The 11,241-nt window shown below is 42.2% G+C and overlaps 2 protein-coding genes across 2 annotated transcripts in view; both read right to left on the bottom strand.

Moving 5' to 3' along the window:
* Positions 1 to 2,182: 2,182 nt before the first annotated feature.
* On the bottom strand, positions 2,183 to 6,327 carry LOC107290736 (zinc finger protein 420-like). The gene is made up of 2 exons (XM_015819639.2): positions 5,180 to 6,327; positions 2,183 to 2,498 (listed from the first exon to the last, which is right to left on the bottom strand). The coding sequence occupies exons 1-2, from the start codon at positions 6,325 to 6,327 to the stop codon at positions 2,183 to 2,185; spliced, it is 1,464 nt and encodes a 487-aa protein (XP_015675125.2).
* A 126-nt stretch (positions 6,328 to 6,453) lies between these two features.
* Positions 6,454 to 11,241, bottom strand: part of LOC107290740 (zinc finger protein OZF-like) — a 27,023-nt gene continuing 22,235 nt past the window's right edge. The window contains exon 6 of the mRNA XM_015819645.1: positions 6,454 to 6,553. Within this exon, the coding sequence (XP_015675131.1) occupies positions 6,454 to 6,553 (100 nt within the window). The remainder of the gene's footprint in view (positions 6,554 to 11,241) is intronic.

Here is an 11,241-nt window from a genome sequence, read left to right as displayed (position 1 = left end):
CCCCCAGAAGTTTAAGGGGGGGACTCGGACGAGAGATCCCCTATTCAGCACCTGGCAAGGCTGAGATGGCTGTGCTGGATGGGGAGGTGGGCGTGATAAGGAGGGTCTACCTAGCCCAAAGAGGCTGCGGTGATGATGGATCCGGTCGTGGCTCTCCCAGGGAGAGAGACCGGCCTTAATCATGGCTTAATCATAGTTTACTCCCAGCCCTGCTTTGCTTTGATCATGGTTTGCTGATCGGCGGTAACTGTTGGGTTTGTATAATTTTCCAAGCCACAAATGAGCAAGCTTTACAGAATAAAAGAGTTGAGCTTGGAGGTCTTCTAGCTCAACCCCCTGCCCAAGCAAGAGATCCTATACAATTCTTGACAAGTAATAGTAATAATAATCGTAATAATAATAAAGTTGGAAAGGACCTTGGAGGTCATCTAGTCCAACCCCCTGCTCAGGCAGGAAACCCTAAACCATTTCAGACAAATGGCTGTCCAGTCTCTTCTTAAAAACTTCCAGTGTTGGAGCATTCACCGCTTCTGGAGGCAGGTGGTTCCACTGGTTAATTGTTCTGTCTGGAAGTTTCTCCTTAGTTCTAGGTTGCTTCTCTCCTTGATTAGTTTCCATCCGTTGCTTGTTGTCCTGCCTTCAGGCGCTTTGGAGAATAGCTTGACTCCCTCTTCTTTGGGGCAGCCCCTGAGATATTGGAACACCGCTATCATGTCCCCCCTCTTCATTAAGCTAGACATACCCAATTCCAGCAACCGTTCCTTATGTGTTTTAGCCTCCAGTCCCCTAATCATCTTTGTTGCTCTTCTCTGTACTCTTTCTCGACTCTCAACATCTTTTTTACATCGCGGTGACCAAAACTGGATGTAGTATTCCAAGTGTGGCCTTAACAAGGCATTGTAACGTGGTATTAATACTTCACGTGATCTTGATTCTATCCCTCTGTTAATGCAGCCCAGCACTGTGTTGGCCTTTTTGGCAGCTGCAGCACACGGCTGGCTCATATTTAAGTGATTGTTCACTAGGACTCCGAGGTCCCTCTCACAGTTACTACTATTGAGCAAGGTACCCCTTATACTATACCTATACATTTGGTTTGTCTAATCTTCTTAAAAGTCTCCAGAATTGAGTATTTACAACTTTTGGGGGCAAGCCATTGCACTGATTAATTGTTCTAAATGTGAGGAAATTCTCCTTAGTTCTATCCTGCATCTCTCTTTGATTAGCTTTCAGCCATTACTTCTTGTTCAGCCTTCAGGTGCTTTGTCAAATAGGTTGTCCCCCTCTACTTTCGGACAGCTTCTCAACTATTGGAAGATTGCCATCCTGTCACTCCTAGTCCTTCTGTTCCTTTGACTAGACATAACCAGTTCCTGCAACATTCCTCTTATGTTTCCCCTAATCATCTTTGTTGCTTTTCTCTTACTAGCCTGAACATTTTTTTTCTACTGTGACACAAAAGATACAAAACCCAAAAGATGGATTTGGACCCAATTTGGAATTTCAAAACAAGTTTATGAATAAACGGTATGAAAACGCTTGGGCGGTAGCAAAGAAATCCCAGGAGTAGCACTTCAATTTAATATGAATTTCCTCGCAACGTTTTGGAAAGAAATATGATATCACAGGTTCAAGACGGATATCAGCTCTTCAAGGGAGGCTAAATCAGGAAACCAAACCCAGAAAAGTTCCAGAATTCTTATTTTATTGATATAGCCTAGAGTAACGGAATCTTGTGGTCGGAATGGTGGTAGCCATGATATTTCCTGTGACCTGCAGAAGAGAAAGTTGGACAAGAGGAGGAGGATAGGAAGTGTGTGGCAGTTTTGGAACTTTAGTGTTGGAGAACTATGCCGAGATTATTATGGATAGCCAAGTAATTACATGCTTATCATTTACACATGAAGTAGTTGAGTTTCAAATTCTCCCTAATAGTCTCTTTGTCAAAGCAAGAATATACAGTATTTGCAGCATTACGTCTCTGTAACCTTAATAAATGCTTTTAGGAAAAAATATGCCTGAAAGTCCTTTTAAGTGTTTCGTTAATCAGACACATGACACTCTTGTTCAATCCCAAATATAATTTCATCTACTTTAAATCTTTCTCTTAACTCTACATAAGAAAAAGATGAAAAGAGTAAATCCCTCTGCAATCAGTTGACCTCTTTACCTTTGCTCTCCTCTAAGCTGAATCTTCTGATGTCTCCCTTTTGACACCTCCAAGGTGTTGTTTTTGAGAAAAGCATTTCCCACATTGTCCATATTTATAGGGCTTCTCTCCTGTGTGCCCCTTCTGATGTCTCTGGAGTTCAGCAGACTCCACAAATCCCTTGTCACATTCTGGGCATTGATAGGGCCTGTCTCCGGTGTGAATTCTCTCGTGTCGAATTAGGTGTGACCTTTGGGAGAAACATCTCACACATTCTGAGCACATTTCATTTTTCTTTCTTTCTACACGCTTGTAAGGCTTCTTTCCTGTGTGAATCGTCTCGTGTTTTCTAAGATAAGCCATTGGATTGTATTGAGAAATAAAAGATTGCTTTATCTAGAGGGACATGATCTTCAATTAGGTTGGCATGCTTTTATATGGTATGAGAAAACTAAAGCACATAAATACTTTCAAAACCATGCAGTAAGAAACGTACTATTCTCAGAATGGGAGAAAATCAAACATAAAATATATATGAAAATACCTGAGTGGCTTTCAACAATGGAAGCATTTGCTTATCCAAACCTGATTAATTATGATAAACTGGTTAGTTATAAAGATATTTTGGACAAAGAGGGAAAACTTAAGGACAGGCAAACTCTTCAACAAGGTATTGATCTGACATGGTGGTCCTATTTGCAAATTCAAACAAGATAGGAAAAAGATGTAAAATTAACAGGATTTTATAAAGAACAGACTCCACTAGATAAAATTTTGTTAAAAACAGATGAGAACTTAAGAAACTCTATAAATTTCTTTTAAACTGGAAGATGGAAGAAGAACAAATGAAAGAAACAATGATAGTATGGGCAAAGAACTCTGGATATTCTATAGATTTAGAAGATTGGCAAAAACTTTGGGATAAAAATATTAAGCTTACAAAAGCGGCAGCATATGAAGAAAACTTATATGTTTTACAGATGGCATATGACACCAGTTCGCTTAGCGAAAATGTTTAAAAATGTTTTGGATATTTGTTGGAAATGTAAGCAACAACCAGGCACTTATTACTATGTCTGGTGGATATGCCCAATGCTAAGAAATACTGGTCTAAGATTCATAGATGGCTGAAAAAGATGATGAAAATACAGATAGAATATAAACCGGAATTGTTTTTGTTAGGAATATTAAGACCTAATTATGGTAAAGAGAATGATTATCTGATACTGCATGTTTTAACAGCTGCGAGGATAGTATTTGCCCAATATTGGAAAAATGAGAATCTACCATCTGACCAGACTATAATTACTAAAATCTTAGAGTGTGCAGAAATGGATAGATTAACGTTGGAGATGAAAGAAAAAGATGATTCAGTTTATTTTATAACTTGGGATAAATTTTATCAATGGTTAGAGACACGTTAGAATTTGAAAAGGATCTAACATCTCAGATTAGATGATTGATTTCTAACCAAGTTCTAATTAATAGGTAGATGACATTGTTATTTTTAGTGATTTAGTGATTTTTATCTATTAATGTTGATAGTTAGGATTTTCTGAGATTTTATTATTCATGTTTATTTAATAGATGAATTTATTTGTTTATTAACTGTTTGTAATATGGCTATAGTTAAGCTTATTTTAAGATATTCACTCATTATTATGATCCGGACAGTTGTTTGTTTGTTAAAATATGTGATTGTACCTTTCCTTATTTTATCCTAAATCCCCTATTTCCTTTCCCCCCTCCCCCTCCCTTTACCATACCCATATTGTTCCTAATTTTCCCTTATCTATATAAACTCAATAAAATATTGTTAAAAAAAGAATTCAGATGCTTGGCAACCAGCTCATACTTATGACCGTTGCTGTGTCCCAGGGTCACGTGACCCCCTTTTGCAGCCTTCCTTCTGACAAGCAAAGTCAATGGGGGAAGCCAGATTCATTCAACAACCGCGGGACTAACTTATCAACTGCAGTGATTCACTCAGCAACTGTGGGAAAAAAGGTCATAAAATGGGGCAAAACTCACTTAAGAAATGTCTCATTTAACAAGATAAATTGTGGTCCTACATCAAGGATTGCCTGTATATATTTCCTGGATTCGTAAATCCTGCTCAGCTCAAAAGAGACTTTTCGTGGCTTCCAAGATCTTAGCAGAATACTTAGCTTTTTTTCTTTTTTTTGTCTGCACCCCCCATAGACATTTTTTTCTTTTTCACTGTCCCTTTCCCTTTTTCTTTTTAAATTCTTACAATCACAGAGCTACAAGGGACCTATCACAGAATAACAAGAATCGTAGTTTTCTAGTCCAACCCTCCTTGCCCAAAGCAGGAATCCTTATATGATTCCAGAGAATTTCACATTAGATTTTAGATTTTCACATTGACATTCACATTTTAAAATTAAATTTTTTTTTTACAAAATTATAAATTTTTTAAGTTGGCAAGAAAATTTCCAAGGAGACCATTTCAAATGGACCAACTCCAGGAGACAAGATGTTCCAATTGGCAAGGAAACATTTTCTCATGCTACACATTTGTCAAGGTTTTTCTCCTGTGTGGATTTTTCAAGGGCATCTGAAAATCTGATTATCAGGTAAAAACTTTGGCCACATCCTAAGCTCTGATAAAGTTTCTCTCCAGTAAGAATTCACTGATGGTGAAAAAGAGTATTTTAGATTAAACTCGAAACATTTAAACTCGAAACATTTATGATACATCTTTCCTATATGGATTACAGTATGATTTTTAAGGGATGATTGACAAAAAATGCTCTCTCAGGATCAAAGATTTTCTAATTTTAGGAACTTTTACATGACCTCTCAGTGTGAAACAACTATGAAAAACTGTTCCACCATCAGGGCCTGTTAGGCCTTCTCCCGTGTGAGTTTTCTGATATTTCCCTCTTGAGCAAAAGATTTCTACACTCTATGAGTCTTTATGGCTTCATTCTTTTATGGACCTTTTGATGACTTCCGAGGTGTTGTTTTTGGGAAAAGCATTTTCCACACTCCACACATTTATACGGCTTCTCCCCTGTGTGGATTCTCTCATGAACCCGAAGCAGTGTTGCTGTGAGAAAACCTTTCGCACACTCCCCACATTTATAGGGCTTCTCTCCTGTGTGCCCCCTCTGGTGTCTCCGGAGTTCAGCAGACTCCACAAATCGCTTATCACATTCTGGGCATTGATAGGGCCTGTCTCCGGCGTGAAGTCTCTCATGTCGAATTAGGTGTGACCTCATGGAGAAACATCTCCCACATTCTGAGCACATTTCATTTTTCTGCACAGACCTGATACGCTTTTTTTCTTTGTGAACCGTCTCGTGTTTTCTAAGATATTGTTGGCAAGAAAACGACTTCCCACACTCAGGACATTTATATGGTTTCTCTCCACTGTGGGTTCTCTGATGTATCAAAAGGCTATATCTCCTAGAAAAACATTTATCGCACTCCGAGCATTTATGGGGCTTCTCTCCTATATGGGCTTGCCAGTGACTTCTAAGATTAGATGAATGAATAAATGCTCTCCCACAGTCTAAACATTTGAAATTTCTTTCCCCTCTGTGAATTTTCTTATGATGTCTGAGGTTTGATATCGAACGAAAAAATTTTCCACACTCGATGCACTGATAGGGTTTCTCCCCTGTGTGGATTATCTGATGTTGAAAAAGTCTTCCCTTTACAGAAAAACATTTCTCACAATCGTTACATTTATAGGGTTTTTCTCCCGTGTGCGTCTTTTGGTGTGTCCAAAGTGCGGAAGAATGCCCAAATCGTTCCTCACATTCCGGGCATTCATGGGGTCTTTCCCCAGTATGGATTCTCTGGTGTCGCTGCAGGGTTGTTTTGCGGGAAAAACATTTTCCACACTCCAGACATTCATAAGGTCTCTCCCCAGTGTGGATTCTCTGATGTCGCCGCAGGGTTGATTTGCTGTAAAAACATTTCCCACATTCTAGGCACGTTCTGCTTTCCTCCTCTGTGTGTGTTTTATGATGTTTGCAAAGTGATGAATTCCGAGTGAAACATTTTCCACACTTGAAGCATTTATAAGGTTTTATTTCCATGTGAATTTTCCCGTGGATTTTGAGACTTGTTTTCCGAATAAAAGATTTCCCACACTCCAGACATTGATAAGTTTTTTGTCCAGTGTGGATTTGTTGATGTTTAAGCATCTCTGAGTTCTGAGAAAAGCAAAGCCCACATTGCACACAACTGCAGGGGTTTCTCTTCGGTTGGGCTGTTCTGAGGCCTGGAAAAACACTGAGGCCTTCCTGAGGTCTCTTTCCCTGGTGGATACGCTAAGGAGCTCCGATGTCCCAGCCTTTAGCAAAATGCTTCCCACACTCTCCACATTTGTAGGGCTTCAGTCCGGGGTGGCTCTGGAGATGTTTGGGAAAGCTTCACAACCACGAAAGGAGTTCCCACACTTCAAACACAGATGGGATCCATTCCTCATGTCCAGCGTCCGGTTAATCAAAGGGAGGAATTTGTGAGCAAAGGATATCCCGCAATCAGAGCACTTGAAGAGTCTCTCCTGGTTCCTCTGAGGGGAGCTTCTATCGAAGTATTTCTCCACCCAGCATAATTTCTGGCGCCTTCTCAGTTGTAGGGCTTTCTAAAGGGAGAAAATCTCAGAACTGGAACTTTGTCCACTTTTCCCAGTGTCCCCTGCTGGATGAAGAAAAAAGAAAAGAAGAAAGATTTGTGATGGCTGACAGAATAGCAATAGCACTTAGACATATAGATCGCTTCACAGTGCTTTATAGAGTGAGCATATTGCCTCCCCAACAATCTGGTCCTCATTTTACTGACCTCGGAAGGATGGAAGTCTGAATTAACCTTGAGCTGGTGAGAATCAAACTATCGGCAGAATTAGCCTGCAATACTGGATTCTAACCACTGCGCTATCACGGCTTTCCCTGTTGCTCCCCATTTTTCTGCCCAAATTGTTAATGATCCCTGCCTTTTCCTTTTTCTCAGTTGTGTGTGTGTGTGTGTGTGTGTGTGATGCTCTATGATGTGAAAAAACAGGCAAAGACCCCCGCCCCAGACTTTGTAGCTCCAATGCAGACTGAACATGGGCTCCTCCTAAAACGGCTTTCTATTATTCCTTTATAGTTTAGGGAGGGTGTAAATATGTTCATCAGGGTCAGCAATACCTCATGGTGGGGGTTGAGACCCCCACTTCCCCAAAGGGAGACTGATGGCTTCCTTTGGCCAAAACGTCCACCTGGTGGTCCTACCTGCCCAAGATAGACTTTGGGCTCCAACGTCAGCCAGTTTCTTTCTGCTACATGTGTTGCATCCACCCAACCACTCGAGTCACTTCACCAAGGGCAGCAGCACCAGAAACCATGGTTAAACTATCAATGCTTTAGTTGAGGGATGTGTATTTTCTGGTCTGTAAATTGTAGTGGCGAAACCCTCTCACACTACCCCACTTTGAGTTTAAAATAGAACACCGGAAATGCCAAATTGTTTTAATATCATGCCATAATTGTTCAAAAAGAGGAGAGTATAAAGTAGTAAAAGGGAAAGCCACAGTAACTTAAGACGTCAAACTCCTGAACCAGTTCAGGTTGTAGGTAGGACTTAGGGAAGAAGAAGGAATCCCCCCCCCCATTCCCTCTTTCCCCCTTTTCCCATCTGCAGCTCTGTTCATTTTTCCCTTCCTTTCCCCTCCATTTCTCTCCCAAGCTTCTTCTCCCATTCACTAGTTTCCTTTCTAAATCAGGCACCAAGAAGCAGGTGCCGCATCACAGCCTCTTCCGAGGAAAAACAAGGGAAATAACGGTTTTTAGAGATTCTATCCAGCTTTGTAGAAACCAAAGAAAATCCAAGCATTGGAACAAAATCCAGGATATTCGTTTCTCTCTATTTAGATTAAGCAGAAAGAAAGTGGATCTTTTCTGCGTTGGGGGAATAGGAGGGCTTAAATCCCAGTTACAAAGGAGGAGATATAAGAAATATACCCAAGACAAATAAAGGACTCAAATGCCCATACACTAACACTCAAAGTTTAGGGAACAAATAGGGTGAACTTGAAGTATTAGTATGTGAAGGTAGATATTATATAGTTGCCATTATTGAAACTTGGTGGGATGAAACTCATGACTAGAATATACTTAATGTGGAGAAAAGGAAGGTTTTACATATAGGCAGGAAAAACTAAAGGTGCAAATAAAGATTAGGGAAAACCTGGCTCAAAAACAGTTAACTGTGAGAGGGACATTGGAATCAAGTGTCGAAATAAACATGAACCATCAGTGTGCAAAAGCATCCAAAAAAGCTAATACAATCCTTGGTTGTATAAATAAGAGTCGTAGAATCAAAATCACAAGAAGGATTAGTATAGCTTTATAAAGAGCAAGTAAATTAGTAAGACCACACCTGGAATACTGAATCCAGGTTTGGTCACATTACAAAACAGATATTGAGACCCTGCAAAAATGGGCAAAGGAGAGGAACTAAAATGATTAAAGGCCTGGAAACAAAAACATGTGAAGAACGGTTGTAGGAATTGTTTATGGCCAGTTTAGAGTAAAGATGGACCAGGGATGACATGATAACAATATTCCAATAAAGGGGGGGCTACCACAAAGAAGAGGGCGTCCACCTATTTTTCAAAGCACTTGAAGGCAGGAAAAGAAACAATTGATAAAAACTAATCAAAGAGAAAAGCAACCTGGAACTAAGCAGAAACTTCCTAACAGTGAAAACAATTAAACTGTGGAACAGCTTTGCCTTCAGAAGTTGTTGGTGCTCCATCACTGGAGGGTTTTAAGAAGAGACTGGACAGCCACCTGTCTGGAATGGTATAGGGACTCCTGCTTGAGGAGGGGGTTGGACTAGAAGACCTCCAAGGTCCCTTCCAGCTCTATTTTGATTGATAAAACCCACCAAGGGGCTGCCACCTCACAGCCTCTTCATAGCAAAACAAGGAAAATAATGATTTTTTTTTCAGATTCTGTCCAGCTTTGTAGAAACAGAAGAAAAAGAATTAGAACAAAATCAAAGAATATTCATCCCTCTCTATTTAGATTAAGCAGAAAGAAAGTGGATCTTTTCTGGGTCGGGAGAACATGAGCTCAATTCAAGCAATTTAAAGGTTTTTCCCCCCTTAAACCAACATCCCCCCCGCATTGAAGGGAGAAGGCGGGTCTTTCTTTCCATTGCCCCATAATTCCCCCCCACGAATCTTTAAAAAGAAAAGCCCCCCCTTTCCCTCCGTGGGGCGAGCCCCCCCCTTTCCCCGCAGGCTCCCCGTCCAGCCCTGCATCCACCCGGGATCCTCGCAGGCTCAGCCACCCTACGGGGACCCAGGGGGGACTCGGGGCTACCTTCCTCCTGGCCGGCCGAGGGAGAGCAGGAGCAGCCCCACCTGCCCGGAGCGGGGCCGAGGAGCAGCCTTGCCGGACGCCCAGAAGTTGCACCGCCGCCCAAAATGCCCCAAGTGGGGAAAAGGCGGAAAAGGAAAATCCTCCGCAACGGAGCTCTGAAAAGTCAGAGCTGGAAGGGGGGTGGAGAGGGAGAACGAGAGGAACATCCTAGAGAGGCGCCTAGGAGGCGTCTCCTCGCCCTTTCCGGTTCCATTTCCTCTCCCACGGGAGAGGGCGCTCTGGCCCCTCATTCCTCTCCTCCTCCGGTGGATCGGCCGGAGTTTCGGGGCTTCCCCCTCGGAGGGCGCCGCGCGAGCCGCCTCTTTGAGAGCCGGGCGGAGTCTGGAGAATCGGGAGTTTCCTCCCTTTCTCCTCCCCGGGATTGGAAAGAGGCGGCCGGGGATCCTCGCTCCCTGCTTCCCCCGAAGTTTGGGGGAGACTCGGACGAGGGATCCCCCATCCGGCACCCGCAAGGCTGAGATGGCTGTGGAGGATGGGCTGCGTAGTAGGGAAGTGGGCATGATGAGGGTCCGCCTAGCCCAAACAGATTGTGGTGATCATGGAACCGGGCGTGGCTCCTCCAGGGACAGAGACTGGCCTTAATCATGGCTTAATCATAGTTTACTGCCAGCCCTGGAAGTCAGCCCAGCCCTCCGTCCAGGGCCCGCCGACAGGTCTCCCTGAAGCAGAGGCGGCGGTGCTGCCTCCAGGAAAGCGAAGGAAACCTCCCCCGTCCTTCTCCCAGGAGGTGCCTCGCCTTTCGTGATTTCCTACGGAGCTCCGTCTCCACTTAGGGACGCTTCTTTCCTTGTATGTTGAGCCCAAATGGGGCTCTGGGAGCTGGAAACAGCAAGCAGATGGAGCCACGTTGCATGCCGGGATCATGGGTTGTACGGGACGGTGATTTGTCTGCTTTAGTATCTAGTCTACATTTTCCCCTATTCTGCATCTCAGAGCATCAGGAAACACCATCCGATAAGCTTTGCTTTGATCGTGGTTTGCTGACCGTGGGGTAACTGGTGGGTTTGTATAATTTTTCCAGCCACAAATGAGGAAGCTTTACAGAATAACACAGTTGAAGAGCTTGCAGGTCTTCTAGCCCAACCCCCTGCCTAAGCAAGAGATCCTATACCATTATAGACAAGTGATTGTCTAGTATCTTCTTAAAAGCATCCACCGTGGAGCACTCACAACTTTTAAAGACAAGCTGGTGCACTTATTGTTCTAAATATTAGGAAATTTCTCCTTACTTCTAGGGGGGGGATCTCTCCTTAATTTCTAGCCATTGCTTTTTGTTCAGCCATCACTTGCTTTGGAAAATAGGTTGTCCCCTTCTTCGTGACACTTTCTCAATTGTTGGAAGACTGCCCTTTTGTCACTCCTAGTATTACTCTTCGTTCGACTAGACATAACCAGTGTCTGACACCATTTGTCTTTATGTTTCAGCCTCCAGTCATCTACTCATCTTTGTTGTTCTTTTCTGCACCCTTATTTATTTATTTATTTTATTTATTTTATTTTTTGGATTTATATCCCGCCCTTCTCCTGTAGGACTCAGGGCGGCTGACAATCTATTTAAAATACATACAAAACAATACAAATTTAAAATTAATTAAAAGGAATATTTAAATATTTGTCAAATTTTAAAATATAATTAAAACCCCCCTAAAAATTACCCTAGGCCAGTCCTGCAAGCTGGAATAACCA

This window comes from Protobothrops mucrosquamatus, unplaced genomic scaffold (genome assembly GCF_001527695.2).
Source record: "Protobothrops mucrosquamatus isolate PMUCROS unplaced genomic scaffold, P.Mucros_1.0 scaffold962, whole genome shotgun sequence".
Taxonomy (NCBI): Eukaryota; Metazoa; Chordata; class Lepidosauria; order Squamata; family Viperidae; genus Protobothrops; species Protobothrops mucrosquamatus.
This window is presented reverse-complemented; position numbering and strand designations above follow the sequence as displayed.

What these genes read in the sequence shown, in the direction of transcription:
- LOC107290736 (XM_015819639.2), bottom strand. Translation starts at nt 6,327, where the DNA reads ATGCTTAAACATCAACAAATCCACACTGGACAAAAAACTTATCAATGT. An exon ending in AGAATCCACACAGGGGAGAA is followed by an intron (nt 2,499 to 5,179) that starts GCCGTATAAATG and finishes GGCTTATCTTAG; the next exon opens with AAAACACGAGACGATTCACA.